The sequence below is a fragment of the Microtus oregoni genome, unplaced genomic scaffold (genome assembly GCF_018167655.1).
Source record: "Microtus oregoni isolate MIOR12 unplaced genomic scaffold, Mior012 000038F_ref0000394, whole genome shotgun sequence".
Taxonomy (NCBI): Eukaryota; Metazoa; Chordata; class Mammalia; order Rodentia; family Cricetidae; genus Microtus; species Microtus oregoni.
The window spans coordinates 19255208-19282526 of record NW_024543097.1 but is presented as its reverse complement, the minus strand read 5'-3'; the positions used below and the strand labels follow the sequence as shown (position 1 = coordinate 19282526).

At 35.1% G+C, this 27319-nt stretch overlaps 1 protein-coding gene across 1 annotated transcript in view; it reads right to left on the bottom strand.

Moving 5' to 3' along the window:
- Positions 1–264: 264 nt before the first annotated feature.
- LOC121433390 (solute carrier organic anion transporter family member 6A1-like) overlaps positions 265–27319 on the bottom strand; it is a 96185-nt gene continuing 69130 nt past the window's right edge. Inside the window, 4 exon segments of the mRNA XM_041631754.1 lie at positions 265–371; positions 4224–4379; positions 6194–6258; positions 19642–19829. Coding sequence (XP_041487688.1) covers positions 265–371; positions 4224–4379; positions 6194–6258; positions 19642–19829 — 516 coding nt within the window.

The window sequence follows — 27319 nt, the reverse complement described above, 5'->3', positions numbered from 1 at the left end:
CAAACAAACAAACAAACAAACAAAAAAAAAAAACAAAAAAACAAAAAAAAACTATCTTCTATGAGGTAAAAATGCATATATTTCATCACACCTTTAATAATTTAAACACAGTCTATATTATTATCCTCATAATAAATCTTGTGACATTACATTAAGCATATTTTAAGCATATTTTAAATGTAGCTATTTACTACCATTTTAAAAGCTATCAAAATGATATTCCATTGACAAAGGGAAAATATACAATTCTTACCCAAAGAAGAATCAGTTAGAAATCTTGACCACACTGTCAGCTCTTCCCTTCACAACTCTATTAAAGATGAAAAGTGTAAGAATACTAATTAAGACAGTGGATAAATTAAAACCAAGACCTAAATGAAAAAGAAAGAATGGAGTGTAACTATAACTTTGATAAATGTTTTGAAAAAAATTTATTTACTTGAAAAAAGATATAGTTTACTTTTTAAAATATTAATTTCCCAATTACCAATATAATTACTATTATAAACTTACATCAAAATATTTAAAATGCTTACAAATTTTTTTCATATTCATCAGATAGCTTCCAAAGAGTAATGTTTAACATATTTATGAATTGTGCTAATTTTCAAACACATAAATAAATTATATTTTCAAAATTTAACCATCTATAGGAACAGAAGCCTTCTTAAACCTTCATGTAGCTATTTAAATATTAATTTATAAAAATATAATTACTTTCATAGGTTTTATTTTTGTTCTAAAATTTGTAAAAATTATATTACATAAATGCAATTAAACTTTACAAGTAAATAACCCTGTTAATTAGAGTCAAAGTTTGTATCAAAATAATACTAGTAATCTAGCACAGTCATCTCACAAGTCAAGAAACATTAATAAATATTTTCCATTTATGAAATACCTCATCTGTTTTAAGGGATATTTTCTTTTTTTTCATTTTCCCATTTTTCCTGTTTATTAGACATAGATTCTTTTCTCTTACAATGGGATATTTTCTTAATGATACATGTACTTGTGAAATAGATGTAACATTACAATAAAAATATAAGTAGGGAATGTCTCTAATGTTCCTTTGGAAGCATAGAGTTTGATAAAAAATGAATTAAGAAAATATATCTAGTATTGTCTCCAAGAAGAGTGTAGTGCTGGTAAGAAATTCATCTAATAACAGTAGAAAAATTCAGACAAGACATTGAAATGTCTATGTTTAATAGATAAAGAAATAAAACATTAACATGCAAAGCAAAGAATATCATGGCAGTAGCATGGAATCTGCCTTGAGTCCATTTTCATAGCAGATGGAATCAAGAAGTGAAAACCAAACATTTATCCCAGAAGAACTTGTAATTGGAGCAGTGTGTTATAGTCTCACAAAGACTGAAATGGAATGATTGCGTAGAACAAGGAGTGCAAAGAAATACGAAGACACATGCAAACACTGAGAGAGCAGGATTTAAACAACAAAAGGGTAAGACTACGCTGTGGGTCATATTAGGGTTTTTTATTCAGAATCACAGTTGAACAAAAGGAAACTGAATGGAAAGATTTGGTGAGTTCATAGCCTGGTCAGGAAAGAGCAAGACCAAATGTTTGGAAGAAGAAAAGAGAAGTGGGGTCCAGCGAGCATTTGCTAATGAGATTAGTGTGACTAAACAGGAGTGGGTCATTGTGCATCGGAACAATGAAAAAGGGGCTTAAGAACATTTCAGAACTCTTGGGAGACAAGTTTGCTTCTTCAGTGGCTAAGCGTCGTAACTCTGAATGGACTTGCTGTTTAGGGAAACTTTCTCTCCTTGCTTCCAAGTGAGTACCACTTAAGTTCCAATGCTCATGTTGAAAGCAGATCTTACTAAGCTGTCCTCGATGTACAGGGGAGTGAAATGCAAAAAGTAGTTTTGGTATCTTGATAGCTTCAATAATTTTTTAAAACAAAGCCAGAAAGACCAGACTGAAATCTGCTACAAGTTTGGAGCCCACATAGAACAGGCCTAATATGGCGATGCCAAGTTTAGCTTTGGAAATGGATGTCTACGGTAAACAATACACAGCCAGAGAAGACAGAAATACTAAGCAATATCAGAAAAAGTTGTAGATAGATGGACTACAAAAACAGGCCAAAAGAGAAACTGTGGGGTCTATTGGATTTTCAAAATCACAAGCAAACTTTATGTGAGGAGGCACCCTTCACTACAGTGTTCCTGGGAGATCAGGTTTAAGATAAGATACTTGGATAAGGAGATGATTTGCATTCTGGGTAGGGAAAAAGAGCATTGCATATTTCCCCATAGTATTCAAAATAGCATATATTATAAAACGCAGGAATTGTGTGTTTTCTGTAATCCCTCTTTAATATCTTCAGGCCATATAGATGGTGGGCTGGCACTGGGACCATGACTGAAGCCCCATTAGTGCACTGTGGAATTTTCTTCAGCTTCATTAAAAGGATGAATTTCCATTGTGTCATGTAGCCTTTGAGTTTAACCAAGAATGATAACATTCCTAGTGTCGCATTGTGTCTCTGTTAGAGGTGTATGTTTTTTTTACATATAAGCCATTAAGGTTCTTTCTAATGTAATATTTTTATTAATTATTTGGGAATTTCAACATTTCATATATTCACCTCCCCTCTCATCTTCCTAACTCTTCCCAGAGAGTTAAGATGTAAGATGAAAAAAGATAGTTTGTTTTCTTTCTAAAAAGAAAAAATAAAATAAATTTTTTAAAAAATGGAAACAGAGGGGGAGTTGATCTTGGGGAGAGGGGAGGTTGGAGGAGGAACTCGGAGTAGTGGGGAGAGGGGAAATTTTGGTAAGGTTGTAATACATGATAGAAAAATAAAAGTTAAAAAATAAAAAGATTCAAAAGTGAGGGGATTGTAAATTCCTCCTTCAAATGTTCAGTTTTGATCTTTCTTTGGTGTGTTATTTTCTATGTCTCCATCACTCCCTTTGGGAAAGTAATGTGTATAATGTGTGTTGTAGACTGGAAGTATGTAACTGTTCTTTTGAGTTTATGTAGGGTTACAGCTAAAGGATTGCCTTGAATCTTTGGTCACTGAAACAGTGTTAAGACCGTTGAAGTGAATGAGGATTTCTAAAGGTAAACTAAATGCATTTTATATGATGATGCAGCCGTGGGCTTATTTATGAGAATCAGGGAGTAGAGTGTAGTGGTTTGAATGAGAATGCCCCCATAGGCTCAGGGATTTGAACATTTGGTTTCTGGTGAGTAGCAATGTTTTTGGAGGTGGAGCAGCCCCAATGGAAGAAATATTTCACTGGGGCAGGGAGGAAACTTGAAGGTTCATGTCTTTGTCTTGTACCCTGGTCACATTTTTTGTTTTGTGTTTATGAAACAAACACCTACTCTGTGCCCAAGGCAATGACACGTTGAAATACACTTGGAAGAAAGATATTAAGAAATTTTGTGAGATTTTTAGTAACTGAAAGTTAATATAATATGTGACTTATATTACCATAAAAGGTTAAATTGTGAAGTTTAGTTTTCAGAAAGATTTTGATGATATTATTTACAACTCTAATAACTTTTATTCAAAGTTACACAGGATTTAATATTGTAAAACTGAAAAAAATCATAGCAGAAATCAATTTGGTTGTATCATTGTATAACCAAAATCAGTTAACAAATTGAAATTATACTAATTAGCATTCACTCTTAAATTCACTAGAAATCTAGTGCATTTAGAATAAAACTGTAAGTATCTACATAAATTCTGTAGTACAGTTTATAAAATACATCCTACACAATTGTATAAATCTTCAATTAGTATAGTATTTACTCATAATAATTATTTCCTTGTTATAAACAATTGAAAATTGTAAAAACAAGGCCACAACTCCTAACAGTTTCACCAACAAGAGAGCAAGCATTCAAATATATGAGCCTGTGGGGCCATTCTCATTCAAACTGTCACAAGTACATTGTTATAGGAAGGAAGTCTCATTCCTTTCCTTCCTTCTTCCTCTCTCTCTCTCTCTCTCTCTCTCTCTTCTTTCCTTTTAGTCAGGACTCTTACTGTATACCCCAGGTTGACCTGAAACTCGTTATGTAGCTAGACTGGCCACGAACTCCTCATCCTGTAGCTTTAACCTCTGTAGTACTGGGATTACCGATGTGTACCAATAAACCCATCTTCTCTTTAAAAAAAAAAAAAAAAAGAAAAAAAGAAAATTGTAAAAACAATTTTATCAACTAAAATTTACACAGTTCACATCACTTACATAATCCCATCATCATGTAAATCATTTTTGATTTATTGTAGATCCAGCAATGTTCTCTGACTCCACATTTATTAATGCTCCAGTAAATGCAAGCTTCAGTTGATGTTTTTTGAAAAAGCGGTGGTACAGGGACAGATGCTATGAAATAATGTTTATAAGTTCTTCATAAAAACACTTTGACCAGGATTTGTATATTTTTTTTCTTAAAAAAAACCCACCCACACACAATTCCCTAACCACATCATTTAAAATTCTGTAATAGTCTTTCATAAATTGGCTTATTAAACCTGGTAATCAATATCCTGAACCCTAAATGTATGCAAATATCAGCAGTTTGAAATGATTTTAGAATTATGTCTATGCTGTTGTTTACAGGGTATCTTACAGCATGTGTTAAATTTGCATGGGATATTTAGGAGGAAATATTGAGAACAAAGGAAGTAAACTACATGACTTTTGCTACTAATAGTACCTGGAAAGATACACAACTATGAGGATTTTTATGACTGAAGTTGACCTAATGTTTTCTAACTGTATTCAGTTATGTCTCTACAGTATTCTTCCCACACTCCCAGGAAGAGTCCAAGGTTCTCCAGTGGATGAAGGAAACTACATATGGCACCAAACTGTATACACTCACACAAACATGTGCACATACACATTACTTTATGGTGCAATGTGCTACTGTAGTGTAAAATAAAATACATTACCGATTCATGTCTTTTATTTTCATTTAGCTTACAAACTGGTGAAATATCATAAATCTTCTATAATTCTTAGCTTTGGATTCATCCCCTGTTTCTTCTCTCATCTATCTCATCCCAATTATCTTAAATATTAGTACCCAGTATTCCTCCTCTGTCTTTTATATCACATGAGTCTTATTAATTCCCTTTTATTATACTTGTCCTCAAATTGCAAGATCATTGCTGCCCATATAACTTCTTAAAGACTTCATTTTGTCTAATACTTTCTCACACTCATCTTCCTGCTGCTCCGTCACTTCACTTCCTGTCTGAACCCTTCTGTTCCCTATATTCTCACTTTCTCCTTTCATCTCACCTATATTCTGCTATCTCTCCTTCCCAAATGCATCCTATCAAGGAATGAATCATTTCCAGTTTCCATGTGTATTTTACATTAAAATGGAAATGAATGGAAGCTATAGTCACATGAGATGGGGCATTTCGAATTGTGTCTTATGACCTGGATAACATAACTTAGTATAATTTCTTTCAGTTTTATCCATTTGCCTGAATGTTTCTCAATGTCACTTTTTTCTTTTTAGAGGAGTAATATGTACGTATGTAAACATGCATGCATGCATTCTCATTGCCCATTTACTAACTGAAGACCATCTGAATTGACTCTATTCTTAGCTATAATGTTTATAAAATCAATGAGCATGAATATGCAAATATCTTTGTAATAGCATATACATTCCTTTGGTTATATGCGCAGGAGTGGTATATCTGGGTCATGTAGTAAGATCTAGTTCTGAGTTTGAACAGAAGTATGCCACTTTAGTAAATGTTCCTGTTCCCTAAAGACATGTATGTTAAATGAAAATATCAGTGCCAAGTACAGTTTTCCTCTTCTTTGGGTATTGGTCATGGAGGATGGATGGCACCTGAAACAATACAGTCTAATGACAGTGATCATACTCCCACCATAACCCAATGATAAGACCCTATTACTTAAGACACCACAGTCTGTGGTTACCGGACACAGAGAAAACAGGCCTAAATTCCTAGCTGGCTAACATTCACAATGCTGGAAGGCACTATGCAGCCTGATAGAGGAGAAAAAGAAGTTCTTACCTAGCAAACAGCAGACCCTGCTGCAGTGTCAACCTCCTATCTCACATTATTCTCTATTTTAAGTTTTTTAATACATATATAGGTAAATTTATATATCAAAAATGAATTATTTGGTACATTGAAAATACAAACCAATGAATTTCCATATTGTAAAGGTCACTCCCATGCCCAGCGAATTTAAATGAGTAGGTACAACTCTGAAAGCAAATAGTAATGGTATTACTTATACATACACATATATAATATATATATAGTGATATTACAGATCATCAGCTAGTTAACAGAAGTTCAATTTGAAATATAGACATAGTAAATCTTTCCATTTTCCTATTTCTTTATTCTTTTCCAGCTCTTCATTCTTCGAAAGAGAAGGAACTTCATGAACTGGATGCCCCTAAGCCTCCTTTTTTGAAATGTTATCGGCTTCTCAATTCATCTTTCCTCATGCTACCAGGCCCAGGATTGTTTAGAATCCATTTCACCACTCCACATTTTTCTAGTTTGCTGACTGTTTTGGATTCTGTACTCCAAAAACTATATCAGCAATGTTACCTTGAAAGGAAAAGAAGGGTGAAGTCAAGTCTCTGTCTTCACGCTTCCTCCCCAAAGTTACTCAGGGTGACTGAGTGTCACAAAAAGGTGTCATCCTTACAGGTGTTTCTTTCTCACTCTTAGTCCCTTGAGTGCAAGGTGGCTACATACCACACTGTGCAATGATGTTCCTTACATCCAACCTACATGTGGTTGCAACTTTATTCAGCTTTACTTACATAGTCCTAGTTTCTGAGTGTTTTCTCTTTCCTGTGTTACCTTATTATCATCACTACTCAAAATTTAAATAGATGACAACTAACTTTGCATCATTTTAAATAGATGGTATTCACCCACAAGGATTCAAACAACTCTAATTTGTTTAGCAAGTCACACATGGAGAGAAGACACTAAAGAAGGGGCTTGTTGGGAAGAAGAAAAGAACAGATTAAATGGTAAAAACAACTATAGTCCATTATATGTATTTTAGTATGAGAGTGTTGTAAAATAAGCAGGAAGATATATGTATTTCTTATTGATTAACTATTTTTGGAGAAGAAAAATCATGTATAGGTATATTATTCAGTCAGCATTTTGTCAAGAAATTTTACTGCTCTGGGGCAATGGTTTATATCCTGTCAATTATATTTTAAATAAACGCTGATTGGCCAGTAGCCAGACAGGAAGTATAGGTGGGGAACCAGACAGGAAGTAGTGGCAGGTCAATGAGAACAGGAGAATTCTGGGAAGAGGAAAGTTCTCTCTGTAGTCCTGTCTAAAACACAAAAGAAGGAAGATATGGCTGCCTCGCCAAGTAAGGTACAGAGCATGTTGCTAAAATAGATAAGGATAATGGGTTAATATAATTATAAGAGTTAATAAAAAGCCTGAGCAAATGAGCCAATCAGCTTATAGTTAATGTAGACCTCTGTGTGATTTCTTTGGGACTTAAGAACTGCAGGAACCAGGCAGGACAGAAAACCTCAGACAACAGAATGGTGTGCCAATATAGGCTGACCAAATCTACTTGAAAACCTGAAAGAGCTTGGGAAGTTATTCTAGATAAAAAAAGAAAAGAGTTAAACATGGCTTCTTAATAGCAGCATTTTCTCAGGTGGGCTTTGTCTGCTAGAGGTAAATATGTCTCAGTTAAGAGAGGCTTCCTAACTTAGCTTTAGCTGCAAAATCTTGCAGCCCTTTTAAAAGAGGCCTTGTCCATCAAATACTTAAAAGGCATTTATGAATTGCCAAAAGCATGCTTCTTAGCGGTGGCAGGAACCTTGAAATGCCATAGAGTTGTGGCAATAAACACAATTCCATCTGGTACCTCTGCTTTGAGGCTAAACTTTCAGAAAGCTATGGAATGGACTGGACTCAATTGTCAAAGCCATGACTTTAATCCTAACCACATTGCTTAGCAAAATAAAGACCCATATGGTCAGAAAAAAAGAGATATACAGTAAAGATAAATTCAGATGAAGAAAACATCTAAATGGTTTACAGTTTCCTTGTGAGAGAAAAGGAAAAGAATAAAGTCCTTAAAATAAAAAAGAGACAGAATATTTGGGTGTGGTTGCACACAACTTTAATACCAGCACTTGGTAGGCAGAGGCAGGCAGATCTCTGTAAGATCAAGGTCTGGTGGCACGTACCTTTAATCCCAAAACTTGGGAGGCAGAGGCAGGCAGATCTCTGTGAGTTCAAGGACAACACTGTTTCCAGAGTGAGTTCCAAGACAACCAAATATAACACAGAGAAACCCTGTCTCAAAAAGCCAAAAAATAAAAATAAAAGAAATAGCGTTTAAAATAAAGCCATGTAAAGATAGAAAATACATGGAGAATCTGGATACTGTATGTTAGTATGATCTCTTTGAATTGTTTGAATGCTGAGAAAGGAGCAACAGCTGCTAAAAGACATTTGATTATAAATGCTGCTGGATTAATCAAACATCAATATATATGTATTGAAAATGCCTTGACTTCAAAATTGATGTCAAAAGATATGTTATTTTGGAGAAGAGGGTTTGTTTTTGTTGTCACAGGAAATGAGAGGCTGTGGATTCATTCTGGGCTATGAAAAATCTGGTTTGATCAAGGAAGACGTCTTGAGAAATCCCCAATAGAAGCAAATGACCCAGATGTTTGAGTTCTACACCCAGATCAGCTTTAATACTGCTGACTGAGATGATCAAGCCTCACAAAATACTCCAGTCAGGACTTGATTATAATTCTAAATTTTCCTTAGGTCTCCATAAGATTATCAGCACCCCTAATCAACAGGAAATAGCCTAGAAAACTATGCCCACATTCCCCCCAAAAATGATTATATATGTTTGTCTTTGTTTAGAATGTTGGTTACTAGTTTTTATGGATAATGGTCAGGAGAAAAGCTAAACAAAGGAGGTTCGATTCAGAGTTCTTGTTTAAAGAAAAGGGGGGAGTGATATGGGACAATGATCTGTACCCTGTAACTTGTATTTTAAATAAATGCTGATTGGCCCGTAGCCAGGCAAGAAGTAGAGGCAGGGCAACCAGGCAGGAAGTAGAGTCAGGACAATGAGAACAGGAGAATTCTGGGAAGAGAAACAGTCAATCTGCAGTTGTCACTCAGACACAGAACAAGAAAGATATGAATGCCTTGCTGAAAATGGTACTAAGCCATGTAACTAACACAGACAAAATTATAGGCTACTATAAGTTATAAGAGTTAACAAGAAGCTTGAGATAATAGGCCAATCAGTTTATAATTAACGTAGGCCTCTGTGTTTTTATTTGGGACTGCAGGGCTAGGCTGGACAGAAACAACAATCAACATTTCTGTCTCTGTTTAGAAAGAGACAGGCCTACAATGAGAGTCAACAAAGTCTGGCACACCAAGTTGAGGCAGGACTAAGCTCCTCCCCTGTATAAAGGCTGGGCAAGGCAACCCTAAATGGGGCATAGATTTCCAAAAGCCAGTTCAAGTTCCAGGGATTGGTCCTGATCTCACTACAATGAACCTCACAAACAGACCAAGCAACACAAAGTCACATACATGCAGAGAGTATGTGACTAGTATGCCTAGGTCAGTCCATGAGGCCTCTCTAACTGTCAGTCCAGAGTCCATGAACATCCATCAGCTAATGTCAGCTGTCTCTGTGGGTTCCCCAGTGAAGACATTAACTTCCCCTGGCTTCTGCAATCCCTCTTTCTTCAACAGTTCAACAGAAATCCCAGAATTCAGGCCAGTTCTTGGCTATGAATCTCTCTGATAACAATTAGGGCAGATACTAATCTGCAGGAGATGGCCTGATGTGGAATAATGTTTCTGTACACTGAAATATATTTTACTCTTATTTGTTTAATAAAGAACCCAACTGTCCAGGAGCTGAACAGGAGAGAAAAAGGTGAGGGAGCCATACTGAGAATGATGGATAGAAGAAGGGCAGAGTCAGGGCTACAAGGTAGACATTGAGGGAACAGGAAATAAATGTTTCATGCTAATAAAGGTAACTCCACACGACAGGGTGTAAGTAAGGAATATGGGCTAATTTAAAATATAGGAGCGAGTTAGCAGCAAGCCTAAGCTATTAGCCAAGCATTTATACTTAATGTTAAGGTTCAGAGTAGTTATTTGGTACTCGGCAGTCGGGAGAGGAAATTCACTCTATAGTTGCCAATTCAGGAACCCTCTGCACTATTGCCAGAAGTCTTAGCTGGTGTTGTTCTTGTGAATTCTTGGGAGTTTCCCTGGCAACAGGGATCAACTTAACCCTGAAATGCCCTATCATTAAGACATCTTTTTCATTATTCTCCCCTTTGTCCCACCACTAACCTGGCCCCACCTGAAACTTTACTGATCCCCTTGACGCCCCACCCCATGACACCCCTGTCCCCAAATTTCCCAGGATATCTCCTCTATTTCTCAGTCCCAAGGAAACCCATGCATGTTTTGTTATCTAGCTTCTTAGTGGATATGAATTATGTAGCATGGTTATCCTTTACAGAGAATATTCACTTATGAATGAGAACACACCATGTTTGTCTTTATGGATCTGAGTTATTTCACTCAGGATGATTTTTCCTAGTTCCATCTGTTTGCATTTAGATTTTATGATGTCATTATTTTTAAGAGCTGAGTAATACCCCAATGTGTAATTATATAACATTTTCTTTGGCTGCAGGGTATCTAGGTTGTTTCTAGATTCTAGATATTACAAATAATGCTGCTATGAGCACAGTTGAGCAAGTGTCCTTGTGTTATGATTGAATATGCTTTGGACATATCAACAAGATTGGTGTATCCTGGTCTTAAGGTAAATTGATGCTCGTTTTCTGAGAAACTAAGATACTGATTTCCACAGTGACTGTACAACTTTGCAATCCTACCAGCAGTGGAAGAGTGTTCCCGTACTCCATAGCTTCTCTAATGAGGCTGTCAGAAGTTGTTTGGACCTTAGCCATTTTGACAGGTGTAAGATGGTATCTCAGTGTCGTTTTCATTTGCATATCCTTGATGGCTAAGGGTGCTGAACAATTCTTAAGTTTATCTCAGCCATTGGGGATTGTTGTGATGAGTATTCTTCTTTTAAATCTGTACCCCATTTTTAAATAGATTATTTGATATTTTGATGTCTAGTTTCTTGAGTTATAATCTATAGTATTGTCAACGTCAGGGATGGTGATCCCTCAGGAAGTTCCTTTATTTGGTGTGGGAGAATAGTCTGTATTCTGTCAATCACATTTTAAATAAATGCAGATTGGCCAGGAAGGAAGAATAGGCAGGTTAACCAGACAGGAAGTAGAGGCAGGGCAATGAGAACAGGAGAATTCTAGGAATTCTCCCAGTTCTTCCCAGATCACCGAAGAAGCAGGATATGACCTGCCCCACTGAAAAAGGTACTGAGCCATGTGGCTAACATATCCTAGAATAATGTGCTAATATAAGTTATGAGAACTAATACAAAACCTAAGCTAAATGACCAGTTTATAACTTATAGAGACCTCTGTGTTATTTTCTTTGGGGGCTTACTGGCTATGGGAACTGGGCAGGACAGAAACCCCAACAAGCAGGCACTCATGTTACATTTATTATACAGAATTGTATTGCTTTGTCTATCCTGGGATTTTTGTTTTTCCATATGAATTATTTTTCTTTAAGGGTGTTGTTCTTTAATGGTTTGTAAAGAATTGTGTTGAAATTTGGTGAGGGTTGCATTGAATCTGTAGATTACTTCTGGTAAGATAGCCATTTTTTACAATGTTAATCCTACTGGTTCATGAGTATGGAATATCTTATCCTCTCCTGATATCTTCTCCATTTCTTTCCTCAGAGACTTAAAGTTTATGTCATACAAATCTTTCACTTGTTTGGTTAGTTTTCAGAAGATACTTTATATTATTTGTGGCTACAGTGAAGGGTATTGTTTTCCTTATTTCTTTCTCAGAACATTTATCATTTGTATATAGGAAGGGTACTGATATTTTTAGTTAATCATTTATGTAGCCATATCACTGTAGGTTTTTTTTTCAGGTGTAGAAGTCCACTTGTAGAATTTTTGGGATCATTTAGGTATACTATCATATAATCTGAAAATACCAAAAGTTTTTTATATTTATTTATTTATTTATTTATTTATTTATTAAAGATTTCTGCCTCTTCCCCCATACCGCCTCCCATTTCCCTCCCTCTCCCCCGATCAAATCCCGCTCCCTCTTCAGCTCAAAGAGCAACCAGGGTTCCCTGACCTGGGGGAAGTCCAAGGACCACCCACCTCCATCCAGGTCTAGTAAGGTGAGCATCCAAACTGCCTAGGCTCCCCCAAAGCCAGTACGGTGCAGTTGGATCAAAAACCCATTGCCATTGTTCTTGAGTTCTCAGTAGTCCTCATTGTCCACTATATTCAGCAAGTCCGGTTTTATCCCATGCTTTCTCAGAACCAGGCCCAGCTGGCCTTAGTGGGTTCCCGATGACTCAGTGTGTGGGTTCACCCCTCACGGTCCTGAGTTCCTTGCTCGTGCTCTCTCTCCTTCTGCTCCTGATTTGGACCTTGAGATTTCTGTTCAGTGCTCCAATGTGGGTCTCTTTCTCTGTCTCCTTTCATCGCTGATGAAGGTTAATATTCAGGAGGATGCCTATGTGTTTGTCTTTGGATTCACCTTCTTATATACCAAAAGTTTGAGTTTTTTCATTTCAATTTGTATCTGCTTGATCTCCTTTTGTCTTCTTATTGCTCTATCTTGAAATTTGAATACTATAATGAACAAGCATTGAGAGTATTTAACCTTAACTTCTTGCTGATTTCAGTGGAATTGCCATGAGTTTCTCTCTATTTAATGTTGTCTATAGACTTGTTATAGCCTGCCTTTCTTCTGCTTAGTCATGTTACTTGTAATCATACTCTCTCCAGGACTTGTACCATGAACCGTATTGGATTTTGTCAAAGACCTGTTATGCTTCTAACAATATGATAACATAATTTTTTCTTTCTGTTTCTTTTTCTGATTGATTACCTTGACAGATCTAGATATGTTGAACCATACTTGCATCTCTGGGATGAAGCCTACTAGTTTATAGTTGATGTGGTTTTTAATGTGTTCTTGAATTCAGTTCACCAGTATTTAATTGAGTATTTTTGCATCAAGGTTCATGACGGAGATTGGTCTATAATTCCCTTATTTGTTACATATTTGTGTGATTTGATATCAGGATAACTGTAACCTCATAAAAAGAATTTGGTAATGTTTCTTCTGTTTCTGTTGTTTGGAACAATTTGAGGAATATAGCTATTAACTATTCTTTGAAAGTGGTAAGATTCTACATCAAAACCTTCTGACCCTGGGTATTTTTTGGCTTGTAAACTTTTAATGACTAATTCTACTTTTAGGGGATATAGGTCTATATAAATTGTCTGATTTTTATTAATCTTGGTATGTGGTTTCTATCATAAAAATTGTCAATTTATATTAGATTTTCCAATTTTGTAGAATGCAGATCTTTGAAGTACAGCCTAAGGATTCTCAAATTTTAAAGTCTGTTACATCCCCCTTTTTGTTTTAATTTTGTTAATTTGAATATTCTATGTCTACCTTTTAGTCAGGTTAAGTATTTATCTTATTGATTTTCTCAAAGAATCAAGTCTTTGTTTCCTTGATTCTTTATGTTGTTCTCTTTGTTTCTATTTTATTGATGTCAGTCATGAATTTGATTTTTTTCTGCCATCTATTTCTCCTGAGTCAGTTTGCTTGTTTTTGTTCTACAGCTTTCAGGTGTGCTGTTAACTTCCTAGTGTAAGATTTCTCAAAATTGTTCATGTAAGCACTTAATGCTATGAACTTTCCTCCTAGATCTGTTTTCAAATTATTCCATATGCTTGGATATTAATTTTCATTGAATTCTCTGAAGTTTTAAATTTCTTTACTTCTTCCTTGAATGTCTGTCTTTATATGCTATTTGATTTTCTTCTTTGCAGATTGTAATTCTCTTCCTTTACTTTGTATGCTCAGTATTTTGATTATTATGGGGTAAGGGGACTTTTTGGCCCACTTAATTTAGTTTTCTCTAAACTTCTTGTCCTTTATAGACATGCTGTAGGTTGGGAAATTTTTCTTCTACAATTCTGTTAAATATATTTTCTGTGCATTTGAGCTAAATTTCTACTTCTAACCCCATTATTCTTAGGTTTGGTCTTTTCATGGTGTCCCAGATTTCATGGGTGCTTGTGTTAGATTTTTTTTTTTTGGATTTAACATTTTCTTTCACCAATCGATCAATTTATGCTATTGTACCTTCAACACCTGAGATTCTCTTTTCCATCTCTTGCATTTTGTTGGTGATTCTGGCTTTCATCTATAGTTCCTTACTCAGATTTTCCATGTTCAGAATTCCCTCATTTTTTTTTTGTTTCTATTGTAATTTTCAAGTCTTGAGCCATTTCCTTCACCTCTTTTTTTTTTTCATGGCTTTCCTTGCTTTCTTTAAGGAATATATTGATTTCTTCCAATTTTTGGTTTATCTTTTACTCCATTTCTTTGATAGAATTTTTTATTTCCTCTTTAAGGGCCTCTATTATCTTCATAAAGTTATTTATCTTCATTTTTCTTGTGCTTCAGCTGCACTGTAATGCTCAGGTCTTGCTGTTGTAGGATCACCGGTTTCTGGTGATACAATATTGCTTTTTCTGTTGTTAAATGTATTCTCACACTGGCCTTTATATATCTGTGGTTGGAATGATTATAGGGATGGGTGTTGATTCTTTTGTTATCCTTGTTGGGTGGGGTTTTTGTTCCTTTATTTTCTGTTTCATTTTTTGCCTTTTGGTGAGAATGTCCAAGGGTTCTAATGATTCACAGATCTTCAGGTCCAGTAGGGTTGTCTCAGTTGAGGTTTGTGGCCATTTATTGTCTAAATCCAGCATAGCCTCTGTTCTTCTGACTGGTGTGTTCTGTACCTGTACATATGGAGTCTGTTCTTCCAACCGGTGTAAGTTGTGTTTGTATCGACAGAGTTTGCTGGAGTTTTTTGGTGAGGGTTAGCTTTAGGGAGGTGGATGATGTAGGTGGGTTTGGATGGCAGAGTGGGACTTTGGGAAACAGAATACCAGAATACAGTAGATGGTGCCCATGGTGGTATAGAATACAGCCAGGTCTCTCACCTCCATCTTGACTGCTGGGGAGTGCCAGATTTCAGAATTTTAAATATAAATCTGAATCCATATTGAAGAGCAGAACAAGATGAAACAGGCAAAGTACATAAATCTTTATGCTTTAATATCTGCTCTCATTTCTCTACATTTCTTCTCCTGTTATTTTCTCCCCTCTCCCACTCTTCTTCTTCTATTATAAGGTGATGACTTTAATTACTTTCTTGTTTCTAATATTGACTTATGTAAATTCACATATTTAAAACTACATGTCTCTGAATTACTCCACTCTTCACAGATTGCAAACTCTGGCCATTGATGTATACTTTAGCAACATATTCCTACCTAATTTTTTCTTTTTTCTTTTCTTTACTTCTTGTTTCCTTTTCATAAAGGAACCTCTCTATAAAGTCCTGGCTGACCTGAAAAATCACTATATAAAACAGGTCGGCTTTGAACTCTCAAAGATCCACCTGTCTCTGCCTCACAAGTGTTCAGTTTATAGACATCAAGTACCATGCTCTGAAATTTCATCTTTTATTATAGATAGCAATTGTACAAAATAATGGCTTGTGAGTATATGATGTAATCAGTTTCTGTTCTACCCTCTTATCTCTACCCCAACTTCTTCTCTCTGGTTCCTTCACGGCCCCTAAGAATTTTTATGACTTAAAAAAATAAATTCCATACATGAGATGTTATATGCAATGTGTTCCATTCCAAATCTTCCTTATTCACTTAACCTCATTATCTTCTGTTCTGTTAACTTTCCAGCAAATGATATAATGTAATTTTTTTGACAAAATTCTCCATTATGCATATCCTATTGTTGTTATTTGTGGGATAGTGTAAACACTGCTCAGGGAACATTATATGCAAGTACTGTCATTTTTTGTGTTTTGATTACTCAAATATATACCCTTCAGTATTATAAATGAATAAATGGTAATTCTATTTTTATTCTTCTTGAGGAACTTTGAAACTGATTTCCATGGTTTATATTCAAAACAATATTTCCATCAACTGAAGGGGATGTCTTTCTCTCATCTTCTCCAGACATTATTTTTGTTTTACTTAAACATAGCCATTACACCGGAGTAATATAAAATTTGAATGTATTTCTTTTTATAAAAATATTTTTTATGGTTTATTTAATGTGCATTGGTGTGAAGGTGTCAGATCCCCTGCAACTGGATCTTCAGACAGTTGTGAGCTGCCATGTGGGTGCTGGGAATTGAACCCAGGTCCTTTAGAAGAGCAGTCGGTGCTCTTAACCACTGAGCCATCTCTCCAGCCCTTGAATGTATTTCTGATTTACATTTGCCTTATGATTAAAATGCTTGACCATTTCTGTTTTTATTGGATATCTCTACTTTGTGTTTATTGGGTGTTTGTATTTCTTTTTTAAAGTATCTGTACATCATATTTCTCCATTTGTTCACTGAATTTCTTAGGCTTCATTTTTTATGAGTTCTTCATATATTCTGAGTATCAAACTACTGCCAGACATATAGGTGGAAATAATTTTCTCCCACTCTGTTGACTGCATCCTTCTTCTCTTAGTCTTTTTCTTTCACGTACAGAGGTCTTTTGTGGTTTTTAATATGATGAAATCCCAGATGTCAATTATTCCTTCTGGCTCCTGGACTGCTGAATCCTTTTACATAAAAACATTGCCTATGTTTATATCCTGGGTTGCCTCTAAAAAATGTTTCAGTTATTTTCTATCTTACAGTGTCATTATTTGTTTGACATTTCATATAAAGATCTTTGATTCATTTCACATTTCTTTTTGTTTTGTTTCCCCAACAATATTCATTCTTCTGCATGGGGACTTCCACTTTTTCAGCACCATTTTTTGAAGAGGCTGTATTCAACAGAAACATTTGTTTCTGCAACATAAATTTTGGATACCTCTGTTGAAATCTGTTACTATACAGGTTTGTTTTGGGTCTAGTATTCTCTTCCCTTGCTATACATATTGGCTTTTGTACTGGGACCATAATGTTTGTATGACTATGACTTAGCGGCTTAGATTATAGTTGCATATAGTTTGAGCATTTGCTTTTTTGTTTATTACTGTTTTGACTATTCAGAATCTTTTACACTTACATGTGAATTTTACGATATTTCTTTGTCTTTTGAACAATGCCATTAGAACACATTGATATATTTTTCAAGACTTTGTAGGTTGTATTTGGTAATATGGTCATGTAGCCAATAATGATTCTACTGATGTTAAGTCTAGAGCATAGCCCCAGCACCTGGCATCCATCCAAGCTCCTTATTCTGGGTGTTGCATTAGTCTGGACTCCAAATCCCAGCATGCTAGGTGCTGACGCCTCCCTGGGTGAGAGTCAGGACCACTCCCACAGGGTATTTGATTGGGTGGGTTCCCAGGGGAGAAACTCATGGTTCAGGGTTTGCATGTGCTCCCCACTTTCCTGTCTCCCTGCCAAGTGCTAGGCCACCCAAGAGTGACATATTTAATAAAATGAGGAACATTTTAATTTGGTTTGATTTGACCTAATTGGATTTCTTTGAGACAGCAGAGCTGTCCCACTTAGGATTGTTTTTCTAACACTGATCGGTAAATGTAAAATATCTTCAAGTGTCTTCTTAAGTTTCTTTTGTTTTCTGTAATCTTCATCATAAAGGCACTTCACTTCCTTGTTTAAGTTTATTTCTTGATATCTCATTAATTTTGAACTTTTAATGAGATAGATTCCTTGATGTTTTTCACATTCATTAATAGTCTATCCAAACTTTTTCTGTATTGCCTTTGTGTATTACTCCTTTGCCATTCAGATAGAATACTGAGGGTCACCTGTTTATTATTTTATCACTATATTTTGCTTTATCTAATGGATGGCCATGGTTTTATCCATTATTTTATTTTTATACAATGCTTATGGATTGACATATACAAAATCTTTGTATCATATGAATGGAACTGTCTTGAAATGACTGTGGGAGTTTATCAAAAGTAAAATAGTTAGAGAAAAAGTTTTATAATCATACATAGGAACTAACTATACTTTCCTATATCAATAGTGTATTTTTTTGGTTTTGAAGCCTGAAAATGGCCCAATTAACTTCTCAGATTTAGATAAAGCAAAAGCCAGTTCCAGGAAGGACGTTTACCAATAAGATCACATACATTAGAATATCAATCATAAAGAATAAATTGATGAATTAATGAATTAATTCATTAAATAAAATAATGATGTATCTTAAGGTTCTAGGAAAACAAGTACAGAGAAATGGAGGGTGAGGATGTAGTATTGTTTGAGTACTTAGTATTTGCAGCACCACAGAAACTAGGAGTGTTGTTATACACCTCTAGTCCCAGCATAGGTAAAGTGGATAAAGACAGATCAGTTTTGAAGGGAGATTGAAGACAGCTTAAACACAAATGAAATCAAAGAACAGAAAGCAAAAAAGAGTGAAAGAGAAAAATAGCAAAGAAAAGAGGAAAAAGGAAGGACAGAGAGAAATGTAGCAAAGAGAAAAGTTCTGGGCTGAAATTAATTAAAGAGAGGCAAAAAGTTAATGCAGAAGATCAAAACAGAGTTGGTTTTAAAAACACATAGATTATTATGAATAAAGATGCTATGCACATAATTGTGCAACCAGATTAACTTATTTAACTTTAATATGAGATGCCTATCTTACTATTCATTTCTGTCTTTACCTTCATTCCACCTTTAATTCAGATCATGCCAGAAATAAGCTATTTTTTTTTTTGTCATTTTGTTTGTCAGATCTTACAAAAAAAAGTTAGGATATAAATACAGTTGTTAAATTCTTTTTAAAAAAATGATTAGAATATGGCCTTTTATTCTGTTCCTAGAATAAAAATCAATGTTAGGTAGACTTAAACTATTCTGGAAGAACACATGAATGACAAATGGATGTTCAATTTAGAACAATAAGTTGAAATCATAAAAGTTACTGTGTTCTTCTGTGAATGACTCTAATGTTCCCTCATAGCCAGGTTTTAAATGTAGAACTAGATTAAATACCCGTACCAGAAAATCAAATTTACAGTAACATTTATGTTACAGTTGAAACTGTTCCTGTTTATGGATTTTTTTATGTGTGTTATACAAAATAAATGTAACCTAAGTTTTCTGTTAAGTTTATTTTGTTACTGGTGAACAGATATCCATATTTTCTACAAAATTTGAAAGTAATATGTGAAAGTCCAAAACTGTACACTTATTTAATGTGAGACCAAATGTAACATCGATGTGTTATATAAATAATGAACAAGTAAAAAGAAAAAATATGATTCTAAATTAATTTTAACAATAAGAATATTAGCCTATAAAACACAAAAAATATTGACTATAATAATCTGAACTATTTCTAAAAATATTCTTATATATTAAATAAATAATAATTATGAAAATTTCATACTTACTGAAGAATACACATGGTGATAGGTATGCTAGGCAAATTAGAAAAAATAATTGAAGAAAAGTAAAAAGCAAAAAACAAAGGTAGTGTGTGACAATTGGCATTACATTTTCCAGAAGAGGCATCAATAAAGTGACCCTCAGAATCCAAATCTGTCAATCCTTCTTTAATACAAGAGCAATTGTAAAAAGTCTGTGAATTTGGAACATAAATACAGTATTTCAGAAACAGAGAGGAGACAATAGCTTTAGTATTATAAAAATAAAATTAAATCAATATTGAAAGAGATACCACACAGAGTTTTGATTGTTTTATGCTAGTATTTTTAATTTAGTGATATTAAAATATAATGATGTCTTTTCCCCTTCCTTTTGCCCTTCCAATGCCTTCTATGTGTCCCCTTTCAAATTCATAGCCTCTTTTTCTTAATGTAAGATGCTCAATCTGTATAATATTATTTGTAGATATGCTTTTAGAGTTGACGTTTAAGTATTGGAAAACCAGTTGGTGGGTTTTTCCCTGCAGAAGAATATTCTCCTTTTCTCAGCACTCCATATATAGGGTTTTCATTATGTAGCCCTGACTGGCCTGAAACTCAAAGAGATCTGTTTGCCTCTTCTTCCACAGTACTGAGATTAAAGGCATTGGCAATCTCATACAGATTAGATTGTCTAGTTTTAATGAATATACTAGTGTTAGACCTGCCATACATTATTTAGAAATGTAATATTAGTTATAATATCTTTAATATTTTACCTGGAAATGAATTAATTTATTCATAGGTGTTTGTGGGTATATAACTCTTGTAAAAGAAGAGAGTGATACAAATTTAAGAAATAATAATCATGTTAAGTTAAATTTATCATTGTGTAGGATTATAGATTAAGCACAAATAAAGGTATGTAAATATAAGTTAAATTTAGCAATACAAAGAATCAATGAAATAAATAGCTGGTTCTTTGAGAAAATCAAGATAGACAAACCCTTATCTAAACTAACTAAATGAAGAAGAAACAATATCCAAACTAATATAATAGGAAATAAATGAAAGAGGAGGCTTAACAACAGAGACCTAAGAAGCTCTGACCATCATAAAGGCATAGTTTCAAAATCTGTACTCCACAAAATTGGAAATTCTAAAAGCAATGGATGTATTTTATTACAGACACCACTTAATCAAAGTTGAATCAAAATAAAATAAAAACATTTAAATTTCTATATCTTCAAGTGAAATGGAAGAATCCATTAAAAGTCTAATGAACAAAAATAAATAATAAATAAATAAAAAGAGCCAGCCAGACACACACACACACACACACACACACACACACACACACACACTTATTCCTCTCTCCTTCCCAAATGTAATAATACGAATGCTCCATATTAGTCATTCTCCACAGACTCAAAACTAATACGGCAAGCTGCAATGGATTAACACTTTGAAAGCATGAAAAAAAAAATAAGCTTTTCTTTAAATTGTTTCTGTCTGTAGTTGTCACAGTACAAAAAGTTTAAATCTCTTCCTTAAGTGGTTGGATGAAAAGTACATTCAACCTAACATCCTATGCCCAATGAAAACTTTTTGGAAATGATGGAGAAATTATTTAGACAGAAAAAAAACAGTACCACAAAAAAAAAAACATGAAAACAAAAAAAAATGTGCAAATATTGACTGTAAAAAAGAAACAGTTGTAACTTTTCTCTCCCCATCTCCCCTTACCCCCATCCCACCCCACCCCGAGGGGGGGGGGGGCTTGGGAAAACAGGAGGATTGGGATAAAGGAAGGTTGGACAGGGGAGCATGGAACCACAATTCTTAGTTAAGGGAGCCACTTTAGGGTTGGCAAGAGACCTGACCCTAGAGGGGCTCCCAGGTGCCCAAGCCGAGGTCCCCAGTTAGTTCCTTGGGCAGTTGAGGATAGAGAACCTGAAATGACCCTATCCTAGAGCAATACTGACAAATATCTTTCATATCATCATAGAACCTTCATCTGGTGATGGATGGAGATAGAGACAGAGACCCACACTGGAGCACTGGACTGAGCTCCCAAGGTCCCAATGAGGAGCAGAAGGAGGGAGAACATGAGCAAAGAAGTCGGGACCACGAGGGATGCACCCACCCACTGAGACAGTGGAGCTGATCTATTGAGACCTCACCAAGACCAGCTGGACTGTGACTGAAAAAGCATGGGATAAAACTGGACTCTCTGAACATGGCGAACAATGAGGGCTGATGAGACGCAAAGGACAATGGCACGGGGGTTTGATCCTACGTAATGTGATGGCTTTGTGGGAGCCTAGCCAGTTAGGATGTTCACCTTCCTAGATATGGACGAAGGGGGGAGGTCCTAGGTCTTACCATAGGGCAGAAAACCCGGACTGCTGTTTGGACTGGAGAGGGAGGGGGAAAGGAGTGGGAGGAGGGGGAGAAGGGTGGGAGGAGGGGGAGAAGGGTGGGAGGAGGGGGAGAAGGGTGGGAGGAGGGGGAGGGAAATGGGAGGCTGGGAGGAGGTGGAAACTTGTTTTTTTTTTCTCCTTTTCTCAATATAAAAATAAGAGAAAGAAAAAAATGAAAAAAATAAAAGAAACAGTTGGTAATATCGTGTGCCATTTAAGGCATATGAACAAGAAGGAGTACCAGCTTGTAACAACTCTCTTGGGCATATACCCAAAAGTATCTATATCATACTACAAAGACACTGCTCAAACATATTCATTGTTGATCTTTTTATAGTCAGAATTAGAAAACTACTAGATGTTCATTAACAGATAAATGGTTAAGGAAAACACGGTATCGTGACATAATGGAATATCACTCAGCTGTAAAACAGTCATAAAATTTGCAACTAAATGGATGGATTTATAAAAAAAGTCACCCTGAGTGAGTTTATCCCAGCCTCAGAAGACAAATATTTTATGCTACGTTATGCGTGTTTATTAACTGTTAATGCAATGACAAGCAAGCTACAGTTTGTAGAATCAGACAAGTTACATGTAGAGACAGCTGCTAGGAGAAGGGATGGATCTCTCTGAGAATGGGAAACAGAATAGATAGATATGGATGTGCATGTGTGGGAGGATCAAATTAGGAGGGGGAGACAAGGGAGAATTAAGGTGGGTATTATGGGGAAGGACTACTAATACTTAGGGCACTGAAAAAAATCATATGGAAACATAATATAATAGAATCTTCCTATAATATAAACATGTATGAAAGAAATCTTGATGTGATCACCAAATAACAAGGGAGACAAAGCCCAAGCTATATATCTTTCACTACCCAATGAAACCTGTAGTTCAGGGAATTGATTACACATGAATTTTTTTTGTCAAAGAGAATGCATGTTCTTTGCATTCCCAATCAATGAGGCTATTTCAAAGGCAATAGTTTGCTCTTCAATAAATTATTGAGAAGGACCTCTTGCTAAAGACAATGCTTACATAACTGATCTAGTGTGGAGAATTGAGCTCGTGCCTACCTAGAGTCTTCACCTCACAGACTAGAACTAGCCTTCGTGTACTATATGCTACTCTGCAAGCTACCAAGGGAGAAAGGTAAGCACCAATCCAGCACAATGGTGACTAGTCTGCAAGCTATGCTGACGCAATAGTGGCACACAGTTTGTGGGAGTAATCAACCACTGTCTAACTGGATTTAATGACAGTTCTATAAGCAGAACCTATTTCTTAGTGGCCAACAGTGTATGACCACATAGACCACAGACCTAAGGGGAAAACTTAATATTACTATTCAGCTAAAGGAGCATAGGTATTAAAACACTCCTAAAGACAATCCGCTATACAAATCAGTGTCTCACATGGCCATGATCACAGGACTTTCTTCCGGTAGTAGATGGGAACAAATATAGAGACCCGTGTCTATGCAGAGAGTGAGAGTCCTTTGAATATTCACTCCTGAACAAGATGTCTACATGAAGTCCTTCCTCTAAGATCTCAGAGAACTCTTGAGAAGAGTAGGCAGAAAGATTTTTAAATCCAGAGGGGATGAAGTACACCAAGAAACACGGTCTTCTAGACACAGTAGAACAGGTGTACAAATGAACTCACAAAGACAGTAACAGCATGCATAGGGCTGGGCCAGACATGGTCATGAACTCTGAAAGGGGAAGTAGATAACTCAGAAATTATCTCCAATTTACAACCACTTGTAAAGTTGAAAAAAAAACAATTAGTCTTTTCCAAACAAGTCTCCCTGGGCATTCAAACTGCTCTCAATGGCAGACTTCATCCTCATCAGTAGCTGCGTGACACAAGCCAAACAAAATGGTAGATTTTGGGGGATTTTGTTTGGTTTTGCTGTTATTATTGTTTTTGTCACATAACACTGTGTCTGGAGAATTTAATTACTTACTTATTTATCAATTTAAATTTTTACCTACAGATATCTTGTTTGTAGAGTATCATTTTCAATCTCATGCTTATGGGACTTCAGTGTATGCGAATGCATGTCTTTTAGCATCTCTGTGTGTTTCTTGTGCTTTTCTTTGGGCACTTTCCCCCTCCATTTGTCTTGCACTATTCTCGCGTGTTTGTTTTTATTGTATCTTCTCATTATTACTATTATTAGGTGCCTGCTTGTTTTCTAATGACAGAGAGAATGGAAGGTAGCATATTTACCTAGGTGTGGAAGTGGGGAGAATCTATTAAGCATTGAAGGGGGTGAATCACAATCAAAATACATTATACGAAAAATATATTTCCTATTAAATATTAAAGTATAGGCATGCCCACAAAAATTAAAATATATAAACAAATAGAGCTTGGGAGATGTCTCATTCAGTGGGGTCCTTGTCATTCAGTAAGACAAGCCTAGTTTGCATACCCAACTCCCATGGGAAAACTACATCTGTAACCCTAGTTCTTCTGGGCTGGGAATGGGAGAAGAGTGGATCCTAGAGATAATGTGCCACCCAACCTGACCAAACTAATAAGATCCAGATTCAATGAGAGACTCTATCTCAAAAACTAAGGCAGAAAACAAATGAGGAAGACATTCAGTACCAACTTCTAGGTTACACACAAACACACACTGACCCTATACTAAATGAGTAGATATGTATGGAAAACATTTATGAACCTAGAACAACAATAATTTAAGGCTATTATTTATGAAAATACCCTAAGATCTCCTTTCTGTTTCTAAAAATATTTTTAACATTTGGGCCGCCTAAGAGGAATTGATAATTCATTTTAAAATATCCATTATAGTTTACAAGCCAAAAAAATGCTTGAATTATATCACATTAGCAGCTTCTCACTTCTGCTATAGCTCCATTAGGAGCCTCTATCAGTGCTTTATGTTTGTATTACTTGCCAAATCAATTTCTTATATATGATTATGTTACAAATTGAAATGTAAAAGAAAATGGTTAAATTATTAGCCTCCGTGTATTACCCTATCTATACTATCTGGTTTTATGTGTCAAAGACAGAAGCTAAAATCATCAGAGAGGAAAGATCCTCAGTTGAGGAAATACCTTTGTTATATTTGTCTGTAAGGCATTTTTCTCTATTAGTGATCAATGGGGAAGGGTCCAGCCCACGATGGATGAGCTGTTGGTCCTGGGTTCTGTAAGAAGATGGGTTTAGCAAGCTTTGAGAAGCAAAGCAGTGACTAGCACTCCTCTACTGCCTCTGCATCAGCTCCTACATCCAGTATCCTGTCCCGTTTGTGTTCCTGTCCTGACTTCATTCAATGACAAACACTAATGAAGTCTAAGCCAAATAAATATTTCTTTCCCAAATTTGATCGTTGGTCATGGTGTTTCATTGTAGCAATAGAAACCCTAACGGAAAAACCTATATAAGACACATTTTTTGGCTTTGTTTTTCTGTCAGATTATAAACTCTGACAGAAAGCCATCACTGTCCTTTGGCACATAAGGGGTTCCTTGATGCTTATGATAAGATGTAAACTAGCTCTTCCTTTGTTAATGAGAAGGAGGTCTCTGTTGAGCTAGAGAAGTTGCTGGCAGTTTTCATCCTTGCTATGCTATAAGGAAAGCTACAAAAGAAAACAAAAAGAAATAGCCAAAGATACAAAATCATAGAGAAAAGTCAAAGTGTTTTTTATTACATTAGTAAGTAAAAAAAAAACAAAGAAAAAGAATGAGCATCTTTTAGGAGCATACGACATGTTCTAAAGGAGACCCACTGTCGCGATTATTCCCATGAAGAAAATCTTTATTTTTGTTTCAGTAATGGGGAAATTTCTCCTTAGTTTTGTCAAAATTATTTTGTTTCAGATCTTTCCCATGTGATACTAATGCGGATTCCGAACATTCTTCAGTTCTATCCATGCCAAATTTGTCTAAACATAATCTTGGGCTTTGTCAATTTTGCTTCAGAGTAATTATTTATATCAAAGATTATTGCCTTTCTAGACAACCTCTGACAGACAGTTCACTGGAAATATTTTATTGCTTCCCTTTTCTTAGTATCAAATGGTTCCATACACTGTATATGGCTACTTTGTAGACTCTTTCTACATTTTTATGCATTATGAATTAATTATGCTTCATAGAAATATAAGAAAACCATTAAGAATTCCTTGAGATAAATGTTCCAAAGCAGGATATCCCATAAAGAAACATAGCTCAATATTGATACTGTTTAGCCTCTTAGTGAATGTAAATTTGCTGTTTGATAGTATGGTGGGCATTTGCAGCTGCATTTATAGATTTTACCATAATAGAAGAAACAGGTACATGTATGAATTAAGGATTTACAATAACTTAGTCAACTTTTGAAGATGGAAAACTCTGTATGGGAGTCATTATACCTTTCTATTCCATTTAAATTTTTTCAGATTTTAAAGACTTAAATACTATTTTAATATATATTTAAAAAAATTTTAAATGCCATATTATGTAGGTGTTAGAAGTGTTGAAGATTATCTATCTAAATAAAATATATCTGTTTATGCAGAAAACTTACCTAATGTAATTAAAAGTTTGATTATTATAGCCATCTCTTAATCTGTTTTGCTTAATTATACATTATATTTTTAAATGAGCTGCATAAATGTAATGCCTTAAACAAGAGTAGAAATATACATATAACAAGTTGGCCTTAAATTTGTATCAAAAGATTTAGGTCCATACCAATACAAAGTATTCATTTCTATATCATTTTCCCCTTTGTTTGAAAGCAAACATTTATGAACTATCATTTTGGGAATTTGGGTGTAGTTTTCCCCCATCTGCTTCTTGCTATTGTAGGTCAAAGTATTTTTAGAGGTCACAAGGATTATTTGGGAGGGACTTGTTTCATCAAACCACATGAGCATGGAAAATATCCACAGGTTCTTATCTTCTGTAGAAGCAAAAGCAGAACCTCTTTTCTAAAGTAATATATCCTTAGACTCAAAATTTGAGTCAAAATACCTTAAAATGTATATGTTGGTTTAGCTTAGTAACCTGTACAATGAAATGTCTATCTGTACTTAGCTCATTTATAGTCAAAAAATTCAAATAAAACATAATAGTATACATAATACAGATTCTCTGTGTATTTTCCATCTTTACGTGGCTCCTTTTTCTCTATTATTTTCAGTATTTCCTTTCATCTATGTCTGTCTATATTCTTTTATATTACTTTTACTGTCTCTTTAAAGATTTTGTTTTATTCTTTAAAATTATTTTGTTCTATAACTGCCA